Source organism: Panicum virgatum, chromosome 9N, assembly GCF_016808335.1.
Source record: "Panicum virgatum strain AP13 chromosome 9N, P.virgatum_v5, whole genome shotgun sequence".
Taxonomy (NCBI): Eukaryota; Viridiplantae; Streptophyta; class Magnoliopsida; order Poales; family Poaceae; genus Panicum; species Panicum virgatum.
Genome location: NC_053153.1, coordinates 78,554,842 through 78,573,636, shown reverse-complemented (window position 1 = coordinate 78,573,636; position 18,795 = coordinate 78,554,842). Strand labels below are relative to the sequence as shown.

The following is an 18,795-nucleotide window of genomic DNA, read 5'->3' as shown; positions in this document are numbered from 1 at the left end:
GTTCACCAAACCGGCCGGAACCGGTCCGGTTACCGCGGTTACCGGTCTAACCGGCCCGGACCGGTTCCGGTTCCGGCCGGTTTTAAACCGGCCCAAATTCAAATTTTAAATTTGAATTCTAAAAAATGGAAAAATCCCAAAAAAAATCTTAAAAATACTTCAAGTTGCGACGAATTTAATGATGTCAAATTTTTTCAAATATTCGTTCATTTAGTATACTTTGCGAGCATTTGAAGTTAAACAAAAAAACGTGCATACAAAAATATACAAATACAATGTAAAAGTAGTACAAAAAAGGGTTGGAGGGTTCATTTAGGCTAAAACATGTTATACAAACATCCATTTAGTATACTTTGCGGATATTTGAATTTAAACAAAAAAAGAAAAAAATTGAATTTAGCGGGTTACCAGTCAAACCGACCGGTAACCGGTCAAACCGGACCGGTAAACCGGTCTAACCGGCCGGTTAGCCGTTCGAAACCGATATAACTGCGGGTTTTGAATTCAAATTTGAGTTTGACCGGTTTTTACCGGTAACCGGTCAAACCGGACCGGTTAGCCGGAACCGGGCGCCGGCGGTTGGGTCCAAACGGTCGGATAAAAAAACCCTGGCCGGAGCGGAACGGCATCCAATCAGAATCTCGAACGGCAGGTAGACGAAGGAACGCCCCAACCAGAATCTCCAGATCCCCCTCCACAATCCGACGCCTTCCACCTACCGAGATCTCCCGCCTACCACGCCGCCGGTGCCGAAGCCGGCGACCACGGCCATGCAGTCGCCGGAGGCCTCCTCCCCCCCTGTCCTCCTCAACATAGGTCTGACCCTTCGCCCTTCCCTGATCCGCTGCCCCCCTTGCCGTTCAGGCGCGAATCGCAGGCTTATTCGTTTACCATGATGCAGGGGGCAAGAAGTACGCTACGACCGTGGAGACGCTGACGCAGCGGGAGCCCGACTCCATGCTCGCGGCCATGTTCAGCGGCCGGCATATGCTCCCGCACCACCCCACCACGGTACGGTCCGGAGCTCTCTCGTCGCTGCTGATTCCTTTGCGGCTTAAGAGGATCACTCGAGTGATTTGTGTCATTGTGTGCAGGGGACGGTCTTCGTGGACAGGGACGGTAAGCATTTCCGACACGTGCTCAACTGGCTCAGGGACGGCGCCATCCCCGTGATGTCAGAGTCTGAGTACCAGCAGCTGCTGCGAGAGGCAGAGTACTACCAGTTGCTTGTAAAAGAAAAATGGCTCAATTCCGTCTCGTCTTCTTTAAAGATTGTTTTTTTATTCAACTGTTGTTCATAAGGTGATAGCTTCTGCTCTAGGGCTTAGCTGATTACATAAATGAGAGGCTCGGTTGGAAGAAAGTTGACAGTTCAGAGGCTGAATTGACACGAAAGGACGTGATAAAATGCATCCAGGCTCAGAAAGTCAGGTTCCGTGGTGTGAATTTATCTGGCCTTGATCTGTCTAAACTTGTAAGTTGTAAGATCTTTTAGAGACTTGCTTCTGTTGTTTTCTGCTGGTATTGTTTCTTTGGCATTCTAGCTGTTGTTTAGCCTCTCTTAGCTTATTTTCCTGTGGTGTTCGTGAGAAATTTACAAATATTTAACTGTCTTCTATAGTTTTTTTTGTAATTTATTACATAACTTGCACATAAAAAATGTGGTTTCTTTTTTTGCTCTACAGGACTTGTCAGAGGTGGACTTCAGTTATGCATGCATTAAGAACACCGATTTTTCATTTGCTAACCTTTACAAAGCAAAGTTCGGGGTAAATCAATCACAGTAAAATCCTTTTATTGTTGTTTATCAGCTGTTTAGCAGTAGCAGGCCGTAGCAACTATGCTAATTTAGTTCATATGTGACTGTGTTAGATGTTTCAATTATGTCAAAATTTAAAAATATCTTTTAAGTTCTTATCTAAGATTACTGCTATTAAAAATGAAACACTTTACTGATAATACCTCTCCTCTATATTCTTTTATTATTATCAGCAGGTGGAAGCTTCATCCTCATCTTTCCAAAATGCCAATTTGCGTGAGTAAGACACTCCAACAAGCTACATGTAGTATTTTTAAATAGGTTCTAAGAGTAAATCCCCCCTTTTTCTCATTCAGTTTCCTTTTTTTGCAATTTGGCATTCGTTCTGTTCACCTACTTTGGAGTAACAGGTGTGAGTTTATTGGAGCAAATCTTGAAGAATCTATTCTGGATGGAGCAAATCTTCGAAGTGCGAACCTGCAAGGTAACAGTGCTAACATTAATCTGTTCTTTCATTTCTTGGTTCATGCCTATTGTAGCATTGGTGTAGATCTTTGCCTGTAGTTTGTAACTTTGTACTATGTCTATACAACTGGGTATGCAACTTTATATTTCTGTATTCTTGATAAAATATTGTATGCTCTGATTACTTTGCAGATGCATGCTTAACACGTTGTAGTTTCATTGAGACGGATCTTCACTCTGCCCATTTGCAGGTATGCAAACTATAGTGCAAGAAACTCAACATATTGAGTTGCCTTTCAAATACATTATGTTCAATGTTAAAGATTATTATGAACAGTAGAATAATCTCTGTATTTCCTCTTGTTGTTGTATGTTAGTGCTAGAGTTGCTGGTGTTTAGACATCTGTAGTTGATCCTCCCAGCTATATATGTTGTAGCAATAGCATCCAAAATGTGGTAGCAGAGTTCAGTGCTTACCGAATCACATTCAGGAGACATGTCTGTTTGTTTTCAAAGTTAAAAAAGGCACTAGGCGGTCTCTAGGTGGTGACCCGCCTAGAGCCTAGTCATGCCTAGCCATTTTCTAGTTGACTAACTAATATATGAATCAAACACCAAGATGGCTTAATACATACTTTATTTTCATGCCTTTCCTAATACAGCCTTGTTCGACTGTTTTCCCTTAATAGGAATATGCTATATTATTCCCCTGGATTGCTGCAAATAAAAGATTTATATGGACTGTCTTCTAACTAGTCAGAAACCATAAAATCTTGGAAGCTGATTATTATGTGTGCATCTTATTATTAATTCAAATGGATTTTCAGACCGCTAATCTTACGGCTGCCAACTTGAGAGGAGCTAACCTTGAAGCAGCCAATCTCAAGGTAAATTAAAAATCGTATCACATGATTTAACATGGATTGTTTAATTGTTTTCTTGTTAGAAGTTAGAACTGAAGTAACTTTTGACAGTGCTTATCGTTAAGCCTCATGCTAAAGGCTACAACTTGTCAGGCTCATATTCTAACGTGGTATAAAATATCCATGTAGTTTAAACTATTTTTTCCTTTTTAGGTTACCTGTGTCACACCATATGAATAAGATTTTAAGGAATATGCTCTCAGACAATGGGGCAAAAATTACTTTTAGCTGAATCTGGCATGTTCTATAGGTAGTACATACCTATTTCTCATAATACCCTTTCTAATTACATTTATTTATTTGACCAATCCCAAGCTTGGAATGATGATAAGCGGATATGCTACTTTTTGCTGGCATAGGATCAGTATAGGTTCATTTTCTTTTTTTTGGTCAAAATGCTGATGAGTTCTTAAAACTTTAAACATCTTTTGCGTCTTGTTTCACTACTAGGGGTCTGGATAGAGGGCATGTATACTAGTCATATCAACTGATAGTAGTGCTGAAATAAACATATTTTTGCACCCCATATCTAAGGTCTGTGACAATTTGCCTAAGCGAAACTGTACTAATCCATGTTAAGCTGTGATGCAATTTCCATAGATGTGCCACATATTCTTTTTTTGTTTGTTTATTGAAAATGTGCAAACAAGTGAACATTAATGCCACTCCTTATCTGGTGCCTAACTTATATCAATCAGAACCATTTGTCGAGCTCATTCTGATTTGTGCAGGGTGCTAAGTTGTCTGGAACGAACTTGCAAGGTGCAAATCTTCAGCGAGCTTACTTGCGAGAAGTTGACTTGCGTGACACTGTATGTTTCTACTACTCATTCCATGCTCTAGTTTCATTTCCCGTCTTAACTTAGTTACAAAGCCAAAGGATCTTGGGCACTTCTGTTTACCTCAGGCTTTGCACAAGTAGTTGCTACACATTCCATGGTACTGGACAAACCAATGTCTAAGCTTGAATTCTAACCATGTTTGCTTTATCAACAGCAATTAACTGGTGCTAAGCTTGGTGGCGCGAATCTGCTTGGAGCTATCAGGTGATGCAACAAGAGAAGACCATCTACTGTTCATCTGTGCATACTGTATAATGTTATTGGAGGTGGTAGTTTGAGTGCAACAGGATGGTGCCTGCTGTTCCTGTCTTTGCTGGTGGAAATTTAGGACACAAGTAAATCAAAAGAAAACGATTGGCTTGATGATGATGTGTTGTATCCGCAATTAGCTGTACACCCTGTGATCGGAGATCCGGCAACCATTCAGGGATAGTTTGGATAAACCATTCCTCCTGTGGATTGGAGGGGATTGAGGCCGGCCCCCTCCAATCCACACGGGGAATGGTGTATCAAACAAGCCCTCCGGGAGATGTGGTAACTAGCTGTAATCGAAATGGCTTTCACGTTTGTTTCAGATATCCGTATGCACTGAACAATCCCTTTGCACAGGTGTTTCCACAGTTGAACTCTCTGTTTTTCTTTTCTTTTGTGTTACAATATGCAGTCATATGTATGTACAGTGTGCAGTAATCGAATGTATGTAAACTATCACGTTTGCATTTTATTCAGACGCGCAAGGCATGTTCGCAGCTGCAGCATGATCAACTGCCGGAGAGACTGACGATGTGGCTGCCTGACGGCGACGTCTCGGCCGATTGATCCATCGTCAACCTGCACCTCGCCAACAGGCCGGCGCCAACCAGAGCCAGCATCAGGGCAAAGATCGCCAGTAGCATGATCCTCCTGTCCTTGGCAAAGCCGTACGCCGCCGGCCGGCGAGGTGCAGGTGCAGGTGCTGCGTTGTCGCTGCTTGGGTGCTGTTCGTCTTCTTGGCCTGGACGGTCCATGGCCGCCCCGCCAGCGTCCTCCTCCTGGCCTCTCTTTTCTTCAGCAGGAGTTCCCGCTTGCTGTGCGCTGGCGTGACCTGCAGGTTCATGGTCCTGGCCAGCGGCGGCGTCACCACCCATGTCCGCACCTGGCGCCTTCGGCTCCTCGGCCAGCGCCGGCGCGGACAGCTTCGTCATGGTGATGAGGAGGATGCCGTCCTTGTCGAGCCTCGCGCGGATGGCGGAGGGGTCACAGGTGTCGGGGACCTGGAACTCCTTGTGGAAGCGCCTCCACCTGCTGCCGTCGGCGTCGAGCGACCGCTCGCCGGTTATCCGTAGCCTACCGAAGCTGTCGATCTGCACCCTGATCTGCTCCTTCCTGAACCCTGCATTCGTGCGTGGACGCAGCCACGCACGCCATCGCCACTAATGTAACTAACATCTTCTCAAGACGGAAGATAGATCATCTATCATAGATGAGTCATGCGATCGATGAAGGCTACTGTACTGAGTGAACATGCTCTAGCAGAGATGGGCGGCGCATGCCTTCCGCGGAGAGGTCGACGCGGAGGGCCACCTTGTCGGGCTCCTCCTGCAGGCTGTTCGGCGGCACGAAGTCGACGTACGTGCGCGCCGTCGTGGCGGTGGCCATGGGCGGTCTTGGTTCCGAGTTCTGACGACCCTCGCTCTGCGGAGCTAGAGGATTTCAGAGCGATTCAGACGGCGAACACGAGCTGGATTGGGGATGCAGGAAGCCATTGTTCATGTGCACCTATATTCTCGGGTGGGAATGGGAAGAGTGCAGCAAGGGAGGAAGAATTGCTTCATGGGACGGCACTTAATTAGTTTGCAAGGCCTACGCGTGGTTCTTCCTGCCTTTTGGACGATCCATCGGCGATACCTTTTTCTTGCCTCTACGAACGTATTCGTGTTCCTTTCACAAAGGAAAGCTCACAAGGTTTCCAGTTCGGTCTTCCACAGGCCACACTAGTTTTCGTCTTGATCTGCACCCCGGAAGAAGAAACAGCAGCAGCCCGGACGAAGGGGCATGAGGCAAACCAATTTTTCCGTGCAAACCATGCAAACTCCAATCCGGATCACCAGATCAACATCCAAGAGTTATAAGAAAATTAGATAATTTTATAATTAACTGCCCGGCTTTAAATTGGGTAATCACACTTTTACAAATCTCCTTTCCATTTCCTCTGCCCCCTCCCCCTGAATGTTGATCCGGTGACCCAAATTAGAGTTTGCACGAAGAAGTTGGTTTGCATCTAATATGTTTCCGACGAATAAATGGGAGGATGTGTCCGACGTTGGGCAGGGACAAACAGAAGCAACTTTTGGGTCTGATTCTCAAGAAAAGTGGGATGAATTTGTCAAGTTGTCAATGCTTAAGCAACAAGGTTGTATGTCCGCGAAGCACACTCTAATCAAGCTATGGTAGTAGTAATACATTTCTTTTTTCCGAAAATGGAATTTTTATTGATTTCAAACTATGGCGGTAAGCCGAAATAACCAGCCAGCCCAGATCGACACGCATGGCCCGCACAAACTTTTGTGCCCATCTACGAGCACCTCCTTAGGATGGGCCGGGCCGGTGACTGCGGCTGCCGCTCTACTGCTTCCATGCCAGAGCCATGAGGAGGACGACGACGACCGAGAGTGGTGGAAGGGAGTACAGAGTACGTGGCTGGCGGGCGCAGGGGACGCGTGCGCCGGGAAACGGGGCGAGGTGGCGAGCTGCATGTGCCCATGCACGCCCAGCGACCAGCGAATAGGCGCACGCACCGCACGGAGCCCGACGGACCACCTCTTCCGCGCAGACGTTTCCGACGCATCCAGCGCGCAGCCGCCTCAGCCATGGACACGGGTGTCGCGAGCCAGCAGAAGCTGCCGGCGGACGCTGTAGGGGCCGCGCCGGTGGCGGGAAGCAAGGCGGGCGGCGGCGGACGGAAGCACCTCTCCTCCATCGCCAACCACGTGCTCCGGCAATGTTCCCTGTGTGTGCGCTGTTCGTCGTCTCTTTTCCGTTTTGTTGATTTTGTAACAGTTTTTGGTGGCTCCTGTGTCCTTTATAAGGTAGACCATATTCAGCAAGTGCACAAGTTCAGATTAGATCTTGTAGAAGTAGAACTATGGAAGCAGATACCATGCCAATTACAAGTTCAGAGCTTGTTATCTTTTTCCTGTTATTATGTGAAAATAAATCTCGTTTGTATATATATATGTTTTGTCTGAATGTCAAATTGGTCAGAACAGCTCAAACTTGTTTGATGGGGATCTGAACTTCCGAAGTCTATGATGTGTCAGTAGCTTGGTTATAAATGGGGAATCATTGTTCAGCTTGGGCCATTTGCTGCTTTACTGGGGGGGGGGGGGGGGGGGGGCTTGACATGCCTATTGCTTATAAGTTTTGGTACTAATGTATAATCCTGCAACACAGGACATTGGACAGGAGTGTTAATGATTTGGTCGCAGACTTCGAGTTGGGCTTAAAGACTGCTGCAGTTGACAACTACTCAAGGAAACTAGTTGAGTTTTGTAGCCTTCAGGCCCTGCAAATCATCACCTCGCATGATATAGGAGAAAAGATAAGCGAGGGATCGCTGAGTAGATTCACTTTTGATATGATGCTAGCTTGGGAAACCCCCACTCCTTCGGATCAACAGATTACCATGGTTTGTAATTCAGCATATATATGTGACACATAAAAATGCTTGAATCCTGAACTTACTGACGTGCTAAATGCTACAGGAGAGCATAGCGAAAGAAAGGGAAGACAGAAAGGAGCCACTGGGAGCAAATGTAGCTGCGATGGGTGATGAGACTTCACTGTTCTATTCAGATATCATGCCTCTTCTTGTAAGCATGTCAACGACATTACTGCTTAACATTATATCATGGTTAATTGGTTATAAGCCATCAGTTGGTTAACAGGTGAATGAAGAGCCAACTGTTGGAGAAGAAGCGTACGTGTGGTTTGGTTCTGTATTCCCTTTGGCTTGCGACGTGGTCAATGCTAGATTCACATTTGAGGCTCTCACTGCTACCACAGCTAATAGGCTGCATTATCCTGCTTATGACAGATTCCTGAAAGAAATGGATAAGTATGCTGCCTTTTCCACGATTGGATCAAATAATCTTTATTTACTAACATAATCTCAAATGTATAAAGCATAACATTCTCGATTTTTTTTAGATCCTTCAAGTTCTTGCAAAACTTGCCAACTCCAACTGGAATTGAATTTGCTGAAGACGAATTCATTTTGCACATGGAGGGGACAGCAGGAACACAAAGGGTAGTGAGGCACGTTGGAACCTCTAGTTGGCCAGGTAATCAATCTGACCACTTTGTTTCTTGATTCTGATTGCTTCCATTTTCTTATTTTATTCACCAGTTCCTTCATTAGTACATACCGTAAACCTTTAACTATCTTTACAATGCTTGGTGTTTTGGGTTATCTAGGTCGAGTGACTCTGACAAACAAGGCCCTATATTTTGAGGCTTCTGGAAACATTTCATACGAATCCGCTATCAAGGTTGACCTTTCAGACACTGAAATAGAACACCAAATTAACACAGCTTCAACAGGCCCTTTTGGCGTGCCTTTGTTTGATAAAGCCATTGTGTTTGAGTCACTGTGAGTTTCATCTTACATTCACCTTTTTGGTGTTCATACCTAGAGCTTAGATGCGTATACCAATTTGACCTGAACCATTCATCTGTGCAGATCTGAGCCTCTGGTTTTGGAGTTTCCCGAGATGACAAGCTCAACAAGGCGCGATATGTGGCTTACTCTGATAAGAGAAGTACTCTTTATTCACCGTTTTATATCAATGTACAACATAGAATCCCCCGTTCACAAATGGGAGGTACACTCTAGAATTATATTGGGAGTAGTAAGGCTCCATGCGGCAAGAGAGATGCTAAGGATGGCGTCGCCGCCTCCTTCCAGCTTTTTAGTGTTCTCACTGTATGATGACCTGCCGAAAGGTGATTTTGTACTTGAACAACTAGCGAGCAACCTGAAGCAGACCTCCACCATTACCCGATTGAGTGCATCCTATGTATTTAAGGGTTTAAGCAAATCTTATGTGATACCTTTGAGTGCGGAGATAGCAAAGGATCATGAGACAGACTCCAATGGCCACGAGCAGCCCCTGGCATCCCTAGAAAACAAGATTGACCAAGTGAAAGATGAGGCCAGGGAAGTCACCGCTGCCAATGCTGCCATTGAAGGGATGAGGGAGGAAGGCATCACTGATAGCCTTCTCGTACTTGTGGTACGATCAATTCCTTAATGTTTACTTGGTGTGTTTGTTGCTCTTCTTGTGCTGACTTAAACCAACATCCTGTTACTTCTATGCAGGGGTTGGTCAGTTCCATCAGCAAATTGCGTCCAGTGATCCAGCAGATAACCTCATGGGAAAGACCGCTTGTTACTGGCAGTATCCTTGCTGTAACATTGCTAACCATATACAAGTAAGACTACACACATTACTAAAGTTGATCTTGGCCATGTATCTAAAGACAATGTAACAGGAAACGTGATGTCCTTCTTTTTCCTGATGCAGTGAGTGGTTCGGTTATGTGTTAGCCGCATCCCTGATGCTGGCAGTTGGCATGATGGTTTGGGCTAGACAAAGAAAGATCGGCAAGATATGCTCGGAAGTGATCATCGATACTTCATCGGACAAGACAACAATGGAGAGCATTGTGGAAGCGCAACAAAGCCTGAAGAAAGCGCACGAGTACATCAAGACAGCAAACATCGTCATCCTCAGGCTGTGGTCGATCGTGCTAGCGAGGTCGCCAAAGGTACCATTGCAGCTGATTCACAGCTCTCTGCATTTTGGTTGTTGGGCTACTATGTTCAATGCCTTCTCTTCTGTCGGGCGACAAATGTGAAGCTCGTAAGTAACATTTCACCTTGCCTGTTCTGTTTGCACTTTGCAGCACACAGAGACAGTGATATGGATGCTGACCGCGTCCGCGGTGGCGGTGGCCGTCATCCCGTTCAAATACATCCTGATCGGGGTGGCAGCAGGCGGCTTCCTGGCGAACACGAGGATCGCAAAGGCCATGTCAAACCCGCAGGGCAGCCGGCGGTGGAGGGAGTGGTGGGAGTCCATCCCCGCCGTCCCGGTTCGAACAGTTGACAAGAACGAGCTGTGAAAAAACTGAAAATAGCTTGACGAAACGGGTCAAAACTCAAAAGCCCTTGTGTATGCTTTGCAGTGAGACGGTGTGCAGTTCTGTATACTAATCTGTAAACAGGGAGGACTTGCAAAAGAAACTTGATAGAGGCTGTTGTTCTGGAATAAGCCATCAAGATGTGAGCTGAGAATAAGCCATTTCGGCAGTGGATACACATACACTACTGAGTAAACACTCTACTTTTTACAGATGTGTTCACTGGTGTTTTCCTTCCCCTTTAAGACGGCTATCCATCAGACCATCATGTACGTGGGAAACTGGCTCTTGCACATTGCAGCGCTAGCTGCAGTCCAAAGCTTATGCGCTGATCTCTGCTTGTTTGTCAATGATGCCTTCTGAATCTACCTTTATTTATGCCCAAAGCTTTGGACCATAGCCTCCTTTTGATCATCAGAAACATGCTTCCATTCCTGTACTTGATGGTAAAAAACGCGCACTTCCTGATTCTGGCTAAAATTTCATGCTCTTCTTTAATCCGACAACGTTGCGATACTGTGCTGAATCAGGCATTCTAGTTGGTTGGGCATCGAGTTCAGTACTGCACCCGATGGACACTTTCAGCTTTGTTTGCTTGTCCCTTAACCAACAACTCTTTTTTTTTAATGTCATTCTGGGATCAGGCATTTGCGCATCCAGATGGAGGAATCGACTTGACATCACGGGGTCATCTCTACCTCTATCAATAAATGAGAAAGATATTTGCTGAGCACTTGAGCTGTCGCCGTCCCGATCCAAATCCCGATGCTTCGGTCCGCCGGCGCATGAACACGGCCACTCGTCACGAGTAGCGGCGTCTCCCCGTCCCTGAGCAGGCAGCGGAGGCGGGCATCGCACACCATCATCACGACGACTCGCCGAGGTCTCCTTGCCGTCGGCGCCAATAAAAGCGAGAGGAGCCCTCCCGCTCTGGAAACCGCAAGCCCGCTCCCACTCGTTTCCCCAGCTCGCCCCCCACCTCAATTCCACCCCCGCGGCGAGGCCGTCGCCGCGGGGCGCGCACCCAACCCAAAACCCTAGCTCCGCCGTCGACCCCGAGTCCTCGTCGCCGCGCGCTGCCCGCCCGCACCGAGCGCCCGCGGCTCCTTCGCCGCGCTCGCCGCTTGTCCCGGGGGGTAGGGGGCGGCACGTCCTCGCGGATGCGCCCGGCCTGCTCGTGGACCACGACGGCTTCCCGCTCGCGCGCCTCGGCTCCTCCATGGACGGGCCCGAAGGCGTGAGGGGGAAAGAGGAGGCGGAGCCGGGCGGCGAGGCTGGCGACCCCGAGGAGGCGGGGGACGGGTTCCAGCTCGTGACGCATGGGAAGAAGAAGAAGAGGGCCAGCGGCCAGGAGGGTGGGGGTGCTGGCTCCGGCGCCGTCCTCGGTGCCGGGTCGGTGCGGGCGTTGACCAACGACAAGGGAGCCGCGCCGGGGACGAAGCCGAAGGTGCCCTTCCACGATCCAAGCATTCCCCGGCCGCAGGATGTGTACAAAATCAGAGTGGATAACTACAAACCGTTCGAGCATGTCTGGCTTGAGCGCAGCGAGGATGGCACCCGACCTGTTCACCCACTGGTCAGTGCTCTATTTCGTCCGTCCGTTAGTGAACCATTGTGTATTTGTGTCGCCACTTTTCTATGGTCTGGCGTGTTCAATCCGAGTGGATGACCTATGAACTCCTTGATCAATATGTGAGACATGACTTGAGTAAAATTGTTTCATATTGCTTTGTTAGTTGAGTCTTGGCTATTGACCAAACACCTGTTTTCTTTTTAGAAGATTACAGTATTGCTCTATGTGTGGTGTTTATCTTCTGTACTTACGCTGGGAAAATGTTGATTGCACACATATCCGTGTACCGTAAGTGTTAAGTTATTTTGTTGCAGGAAAAACTGCCTGTTGAACACTTCGTCGACAGAAATGTGCCTGAGTGTGAACCAGTGAAGCCAGCTGATTTAGAGGATACACCATTTACGCTGGTTGAAGATCACAAAGGCTTGATGGAATTAGCTAAAAAGCTGAAGAGTGTAACTGAATTTGCTGTAAGCATTTGTAGTAGACTTTTGTGGTTTATAAATTCCAAATGAATCTATGTCATACTTACCTGCCACTTATGCTGTATTGAATACTGCGTATTTGTTCTGCTTTGCATGCATTTTTATTCGTTAAACTGTTAGCATGCTTTCCTGGACATTTGTCCTTGCCAACTTTATTTCACGCACTTAATTCATTATAGTAATTCTCAAGTTAATCGTGGTTCTTGTTGTTGCTATAGATGTTAGTGGTCATGAAATGTATGTTCAGCTTGACGGTCTTATACTAGAACCATTGGGAAAATTCTCAAAACTAGATTGCTTTTGTACCAATTTGACAAAAGCACCTATCACATGGATCATATTAGAGTCAAATATGAGAACTTATATTGTAGCATTCAATTCAAATGAAACCAATATTTTATATTTCTTGTTCCCTCATGATTTTTTGGTTGGAGGTTTCTTGTGTATGATAGATTGTTGTTTTTTTTATATACTCTTTCCTTGTTGGACACACTAATCTGGCTTCCTGGTTCCTGCCATGAATTACATGCCGTAACCTTGGTGGATATGTGAACAAACTAAATGTTCCATTTTTTCTTTCTTCTTATTATACACCCTTTTATGTTCTTGACCAGCTGGAATGAAACAGAACAACTTCTTAGCCTTCATGATGTTAACAACTTAATACCTGATTTTAATTCATTTTCAGGTAGATTTGGAGCACAATCAATATAGGTCATTTCAGGGTTTGACCTGCTTGATGCAGATTTCAACCAGAACAGAAGACTTCATTGTGGACACTCTTAAGCTTCGCATATACATTGGTCTCTACTTGCAAGAACCTTTTAAAGATCCAACCAAGAGAAAGGTTTTGAAGAACTTATCAGTAGTGTCTGCCTATGCGCACTCAGATTTCTGGTTGTTAATTCGTTCTTGGTCAAATAGGTAATGCATGGTGCGGATCGTGATATAATGTGGCTCCAACGGGATTTCCACATCTATGTATGCAATCTTTTTGACACAGGACAGGTAATTTTCAAATGAGGACCAATAATACCATGATAAGGCCTTCCACTTTGCTTGTTTCTGTATTATCCTCGAAAAACTAATTTTGATGTTTAATAGACTGACGCTTGATTTTTTCTTCCCAACCCCAATCAGGCTTCTAGGGTCTTACAGATGGAGAGAAACAGCCTAGAGCACCTATTGCTTCACTTTTGTGGAGTAGCAGCAAAGAAGGAGTATGACTCTACGCAATAAATTTATAAAGATACACTCTGACCTCCCTTGTATCTTCAATGAAATTTGTTCTGATTAAACATACCTTCTTGTAGATATCAAAATGCAGACTGGAGGTCGAGGCCACTTCCTGAAGAAATGATAAAGTATTGTGCATATGAACTCTATCATGGGTTTCTTTTCTGTTGTGTTGGGTGCTGATTACTTTGGTCTACTCGTTTTTGTTATTGCCAACTTGTCGTCAATGATATGCAACTGATTTTACTGCTATCCAGGTATGCTAGAGAAGATACACACTATCTGCTGTACATATATGACTTAATGAAACAGAGACTACAAAGGGAGTCAACTGAAAATGATCTCCTTCTAGAGGTAAAAGTAAAACTCTTTTTTTTGTTTGGGTTCCCATCTTATATGCTGAGGTCATATCATATGAGAGGGCACTGTTTGGAATTGTCCACCTCCTTGACCGAACCTTAAGTGTAGCACTGCAGATTCCTAAAAGGAAATTTCTCTTTCATTAGATTTGGAACTGTGTGGCAGATAAAATTGCTGATCCTTCTTCCATCCTGTTAAAAATTTGCTATCTCTTTGTTACCCATGATCCCTGAATTGAATCAATCTTTATTTGGACTGACACATACCAAATTGCATGTCGTGATGTGTAGTTTTTAGGTTTTTAATGAGAGTTTTGGTTATTGCAGGTTCATATGCGCAGTAATGAAATTTGCTTACAGTTCTATGAAAAGGAGCTGCTGACAGATACATCCTATCTCCATATATATGGGTTTGAATGCTGCTTCCCTCAGTTCCTTCATTCATTCTACAGTGTGCACTGTGCGGAAGTATATTTTATGTACCTATCTGGTTAACCGAAGTAAAATATTACAGGTTGCAGGAACATGAGCTGAATGCAAAACAGCTGGCTGTTGTTGCTGTAAGACATACTTTATGCATTCTCGCATGATTATTCTGCCTTGAATAGGTCTAGAGATTTGTGACTGTTAGATACCCACTGATGATTTTGTTTAGAAAAATGTTCGCTAGGCTTCATAACTTTTGGATGTTTTGACTTTCGTGAAGTCATAATTAAGACATAATATTTGGAAATACAAAGTCAATGCATTTGCTCCACCGACCCAAGATTGTGCATTTTGTTTATGTATCTAAGATTATATTCTATTCAGTTCTGTCTATCAAAGTATTGCCTACATAATTGAAAAGCCCCTATTTATTCTTCTCCCCCCTGTCTCAGGCTCTACATGAGTGGAGAGATCGTATAGCTCGTCAAGAAGATGAGAGCACTGGTTATGTTTTGCCAAATAAGGCTTTAATTGAGATAGGTATTGCTATTTATTTAGATTTTCATGGTGCAAAACTAGTTCTGTAACTTTGCTAACTCTTCCATTGACTCCATTTTTGGCTTCAAAGCAAAGCAGATGCCTACAGATACCGGGCATTTAAAAAGAATAGTAAAATCAAAATATCCATTTGTTGAGAGCAGTCTTGATGAAATCGTATACACCGTTTGGAATGCGCTTGAATATTCTTACGCCTTTGAAGGAATAGCTGAGCAACTAAAGAAGGAACAGTTGGAACAGGTTTGTTAGGCTCAACTTCTGTGGATTTAATTTTTGTTCATTTGCTCTGAATGCTTTTAAGACTGCTAATTTTTGGCACTGGTGCTTAAGGATTTCTTTTGAAACCATTTCTTATCTTCTGCAGTTGGCATTGAAAAGTGTCCAGGCCAGTGATGAAATGACTATTCTGGATGCTGAGAGTGATAGGAGTAATATTGATCCAGCCGATCAGTCTTCTGTGGCTCCTTCATCAACTGCAAATGTCAATGTTGCTTCTGGCAGTGGGGCTGGTTTTATGAACGAAACAGCTTTGATTGGCAGCATCCACCTAGAGGACAATACTCGGACAATATCATCAGCTAAGATCTTCGAGACCTTGTCAGGCCTGACCAGACCAATTAATAAGGATGTCCTGAGCAATAATAGACATCAGCAGGTAAGAAACAAATCAAACAGCTGTGTGACTTTTATTATTCTGCATTTATATTGCTGCATTGTGTATGAGGCTCAGGCTACTCAAGAACTGAAGAGACCCACTTTAGGAGCTTTAGGAAATTCAGCACCTGGAAGACAGACAAAAAAATTTGGAGGGTTTTCAAAGGAGCAGGTACAGGCAAACTATTCCTCTGAACAATGAAAATATTAGAGTAAAATGCACTGGGGGTCCTTAAACTAGTTGACCTGTTCTGTTTAGGTCCATGAACTCCGAAAGTGTATTTCTGGGTCCCTAAATTTTTTAAGTCGTTCACCGCAGGTCCATACGCATCCATGTGGGCAGCTAGCGCTGATGTGGCACGCTGACTAGGCGCTGACTAGGCGCTCTCTCTCTTTCTCTCCCAAGCCCCGACCCACCTGGACGGCGGCGACGCCGCCCGTGAGCGCCGCCGTCCCTCCTCCCTCCTCGCCACGCCGAGCTCGCCCCTCCTCCCTCTCCTCGGCCGGCTACGGCGGATCCCCTGTCCCCTCCATTAGGCGGCCGGCGAGCGGCCACGGCGGCGAACCACCTCCCCTCCGCTCCTCGCCCTATCCCTCCACGCCTCCCTCCTCGCCGCCTCCCTCCTCCCTCCCAAGCTCCTCCTCGGGTCCTCGCGTCGGCCGTGGCGGAGCTCGCGCGCGCTGGCCCGGCGGAGTTCCCGATCGGCGGCCGTGAGTGGGGCCCGCTGCGAAGGTGGGGGGAGAGGGAGAATGGCGAGCACAGAGCCTCGCTGGCGGTGGGGCGGAGGGTGCGCGCCGGTCCGCGGCCGCGCCGCCCCGCCTCGCCGTGCGCCATGCCGGCCGCTGGATCGCGGAGGACTCGCCATGGCCGCTGCCCAGGAAGGAGGGGGAGGACGAGGAGGCGCCATGGCCGCGGGATCCGCCCAGCCGCGCGAGCGCGCGCCGCCGCGGCCGCCCCGCCGCGCATGCCGCGCCACGCAGGCTCGACCGCGAGCGGAGGGCGCCGCGCGAGGAGGCAGCAGACGGCAGGCTCGAGGGGCGGCGCTGGAGTGGCGGTCCGGCCCGCCGCCGCCGCCGCCCTCGTCTGCGCCGCGAGGCCCGACGCTGGGGGAGCGTGCGGATCTGGCCGCCGCGCATGGGAGAGCTGGGCAGTGGAGCAGGGGAGAGCTCGACCGTGCTGCCGTGTTGCGCGCGGGTCGCCGTGCCGCATGCCCGCCGGCGAGGGAGGGGGAGGGAGAGAGGGAGGTGCTGCCGGGTTGGGATGGAGGTGCCGCCGGGAGGGAGGTGAAGGAGCCGCCGCAAAGCCGCAGGGGGCCGGCGGAGCTTGAGCGCGGCCTCGGGCTCGCCGGCCTCGAGCGCGGGAGGAGGGAGGAGGGGGCTGCGCGGCGAGGGATGAGGGAGGAGGGGGCTTCGCGCGCCGCTGGCCCTGCGCGCTCGCCGCCACCCCGCGCCCCTGCCGCCGGAGGGGACGGGACGGCTCGTGGCCGGGGCAGGAAGGGATGGCTGGGGCGGCTCGCCGGCAGGGAGAGAGAGGAGACGAAGGGAGGAAGGGTCGGGCCCCTGCTCGCCGGAGAGGGAGGAGGCGCCGAGAGAGCAGGGGGCGCCGCCGGCTAGAGGGAGGCGGAGGCGGAGGCGTGATGGAGGGGGGAGGACGGGGAGAGAGAGAGGGGTGAACAATAAAAAGAAAATCCACGTCAGAGCCGACTTGGCGATCCACGTAGACGGTCAGCGCCTAGTTAGCGTGCCACATCAGCGCTAGCTGCCCACATGGATGCGTATGGACCTGCGGTGAACGACTTAAAAAGTTTAGGGACCCAGAAATGCACTTTCGGAGTTCATGGACCTAAACAGAACAGGTCAACTAGTTTAAGGACCCACAGTGCATTTTACTCAAAATATTACATCATTCATTCTTAATTCATGATTCCGTGTATCAATCTACTTTTTTTTGTTGTTGAAATGTTGAAGAGTTGCATACAATTTGTACTTGGTTTGGTTCGTCAACTAGTCCTGTTATTGTTCCTTTCCCCGCTTTATTGTTCATGTTTCGAGTTTTGAAAGAAATTCTATGCAATAGGTTACCTTGAGTATTCTTACAATCTGTTAATGCTGTTGAGGTTGCAATTTTGTTTACACTACTAAATTCTTGGTATGTTTGTGTTTGTCCTCGTCATTTTGTTTATTGATTTGTCATGCGTATATCATTTTTTATGTTTAGATTTGTGTCTTGCTGTTCAGTTTCAGGGTGGGAGCAATGTGGAGAACTTTAGATCTTCTGTGCTTCCTTACCAGCAGTTCTCTGGTGGGGTGAAACATTCAGCTGCTATTGCCCCCATGGAATCATTTTATCCAAATACTGGAATACAGAGTGACAATGCTTGGATTCAATCAACTCAGATGAATGAAGCGATGCAGCTGGGCAACAGGAGTTACTACACACAGTTTCCGGGATATAGCACTGAAGTTGTAGGGAGCCATTATGAACCTGAGGGCATGCAGATGTCCAGCTACCTATCTGGTTTTGAGCCTGCCTTTCAATCAGTAAGCCAAAGTACGGGTACAGGAGTACCTCCTGGTAGAAATAAGGAAGGAAATTTCCAGAATCCAATGAGACGACAATCTTACCCGCCTTCTGGTAACAGATATGATAGACCATACCAGTAACCGCTCTGATGTATAGCAGAAGTAAAGGAAAGATGGTCACACAACATTGATCCTTCCTGTGCAGAAATTGTCTGTAGAGAACAAAAACTTGGGCTGTTTTAGATGCCCTCTGAATGCCTTCCTGGATTTTCGGCATCCGACTAACTCAAAGGTGAGAAACCAAACATTGACAGTAGATGCAGGGTATGTGAATTGCCATCACATTGGCTCATGTAACGGGACTAACAAACATGTGTTGTGATTCACTGGTGAATATCGGCTTTGCACAAAGTGGTATACTGTAATACTGGTAAAGTGTAGCTCCTGAATACAGAAGACCTTGAACACAAACAGCTTTGTTCTGTCATTTTTCCTTGTGCTATGTCTTTCGTTTTGTGCTGTCATGTTTTTCTGTTGATTTTTTCCTTGTGCTATGTCTTTCGTTTTGTGCTGTCATGTTTTTCTGTTGAATTTTTTTTACGTGCGCTGCATTATCCAGTATTCTCTACTGCTGTACCGTTCACATAACAAAGGCAATGAATTCATGATCCATCAGTATTCTCCAAGTACTTAAGTACTCGTGTGATCGTGTCTAAGATGTTGAGTTCAACCAAACGGTTAGCCCTGTGTATCAAGGCTATCGATCATAGCCGTTTTGTTTGGTGTGTGGTTTGTTTGCAGATCCGTAA

General features: G+C 46.8%; 4 protein-coding genes across 12 annotated transcripts; 3 read left to right on the top strand and 1 right to left on the bottom strand.

Moving 5' to 3' along the window:
- Positions 1 to 621: 621 nt before the first annotated feature.
- Positions 622 to 4,615, top strand: LOC120690742 (FH protein interacting protein FIP2-like). Of its 3 annotated transcripts, none has more exons than XR_005681917.1 (11): positions 622 to 816; positions 902 to 1,011; positions 1,095 to 1,229; positions 1,322 to 1,474; positions 1,686 to 1,769; positions 1,993 to 2,039; positions 2,170 to 2,243; positions 2,417 to 2,475; positions 3,035 to 3,111; positions 3,879 to 3,959; positions 4,144 to 4,567. XR_005681917.1 is itself a non-coding variant. In XM_039973533.1 (11 exons), exons 1-11 carry the CDS (start codon positions 771 to 773, stop codon positions 4,195 to 4,197), a joined length of 900 nt encoding a protein of 299 aa, XP_039829467.1. In that variant the 5' UTR covers positions 623 to 770; the 3' UTR covers positions 4,198 to 4,615. The 3 variants fall into 3 exon arrangements, 2 of the variants coding, with proteins under 2 accessions (XP_039829467.1, XP_039829466.1); XM_039973533.1 differs by having other exon boundaries at positions 623 to 816; positions 1,996 to 2,039; positions 3,052 to 3,111; positions 4,144 to 4,615; XM_039973532.1 differs by having other exon boundaries at positions 624 to 816; positions 3,052 to 3,111; positions 4,144 to 4,609.
- On the bottom strand, positions 4,602 to 5,741 carry LOC120690743 (inactive protein RESTRICTED TEV MOVEMENT 2-like). Its single transcript, XM_039973534.1, has 2 exons — positions 5,522 to 5,741; positions 4,602 to 5,361 (listed from the first exon to the last, which is right to left on the bottom strand). The coding sequence occupies exons 1-2, from the start codon at positions 5,625 to 5,627 to the stop codon at positions 4,751 to 4,753; spliced, it is 717 nt and encodes a 238-aa protein (XP_039829468.1). The 5' UTR covers positions 5,628 to 5,741; the 3' UTR covers positions 4,602 to 4,750.
- Positions 5,742 to 6,838: 1,097 nt separating this feature from the next.
- On the top strand, positions 6,839 to 10,154 carry LOC120689387. Its single transcript, XM_039971674.1, has 10 exons — positions 6,839 to 6,978; positions 7,422 to 7,656; positions 7,733 to 7,840; positions 7,916 to 8,085; positions 8,178 to 8,311; positions 8,445 to 8,619; positions 8,710 to 9,262; positions 9,349 to 9,461; positions 9,554 to 9,797; positions 9,936 to 10,154. Exons 1-10 carry the CDS (start codon positions 6,839 to 6,841, stop codon positions 10,152 to 10,154), a joined length of 2,091 nt encoding a protein of 696 aa, XP_039827608.1.
- A 759-nt stretch (positions 10,155 to 10,913) lies between these two features.
- LOC120691351 (protein RRP6-like 2) lies at positions 10,914 to 18,488 on the top strand. Of its 7 annotated transcripts, none has more exons than XM_039974394.1 (14): positions 10,914 to 11,748; positions 12,060 to 12,215; positions 12,919 to 13,077; positions 13,155 to 13,238; positions 13,371 to 13,450; positions 13,544 to 13,594; positions 13,724 to 13,820; positions 14,153 to 14,235; positions 14,340 to 14,385; positions 14,704 to 14,791; positions 14,880 to 15,049; positions 15,174 to 15,464; positions 15,540 to 15,635; positions 17,702 to 18,488. In XM_039974394.1, exons 1-14 carry the CDS (start codon positions 11,392 to 11,394, stop codon positions 18,125 to 18,127), a joined length of 2,184 nt encoding a protein of 727 aa, XP_039830328.1. In that variant the 5' UTR covers positions 10,914 to 11,391; the 3' UTR covers positions 18,128 to 18,488. The 7 variants fall into 7 exon arrangements, with proteins under 7 accessions (XP_039830328.1, XP_039830326.1, XP_039830329.1 ...); XM_039974397.1 differs by having other exon boundaries at positions 10,921 to 11,748; positions 15,534 to 15,635; positions 17,682 to 18,488; XM_039974398.1 differs by having other exon boundaries at positions 10,923 to 11,748; positions 17,682 to 18,488.
- The last annotated feature ends 307 nt before the right edge of the window (positions 18,489 to 18,795 follow it).

Coding starts and splice junctions, on each gene's coding strand:
- LOC120691351 (XM_039974392.1), top strand. CDS start 11,392: ATGGACGGGCCCGAAGGCGTGAGGGGGAAAGAGGAGGCGGAGCCGGGC. Junction 12,216..12,918: donor AGAGTGTAACTGAATTTGCT/GTAAGCATTTGT, acceptor ATTCATTTTCAG/GTAGATTTGGAGCACAATCA. Junction 14,236..14,339: donor TCCTATCTCCATATATATGG/GTTTGAATGCTG, acceptor AAAATATTACAG/GTTGCAGGAACATGAGCTGA.
- LOC120690743 (XM_039973534.1), bottom strand. CDS start 5,627: ATGGCCACCGCCACGACGGCGCGCACGTACGTCGACTTCGTGCCGCCG. Junction 5,362..5,521: donor CGTCGACCTCTCCGCGGAAG/GCATGCGCCGCC, acceptor GCACGAATGCAG/GGTTCAGGAAGGAGCAGATC.
- LOC120690742 (XM_039973532.1), top strand. CDS start 771: ATGCAGTCGCCGGAGGCCTCCTCCCCCCCTGTCCTCCTCAACATAG. Junction 817..901: donor CCCTGTCCTCCTCAACATAG/GTCTGACCCTTC, acceptor ACCATGATGCAG/GGGGCAAGAAGTACGCTACG. Junction 2,476..3,051: donor TTCACTCTGCCCATTTGCAG/GTATGCAAACTA, acceptor ATGGATTTTCAG/ACCGCTAATCTTACGGCTGC.
- LOC120689387 (XM_039971674.1), top strand. CDS start 6,839: ATGGACACGGGTGTCGCGAGCCAGCAGAAGCTGCCGGCGGACGCTGTA. Junction 7,841..7,915: donor CAGATATCATGCCTCTTCTT/GTAAGCATGTCA, acceptor GTTGGTTAACAG/GTGAATGAAGAGCCAACTGT. Junction 9,462..9,553: donor ACATTGCTAACCATATACAA/GTAAGACTACAC, acceptor TTCCTGATGCAG/TGAGTGGTTCGGTTATGTGT.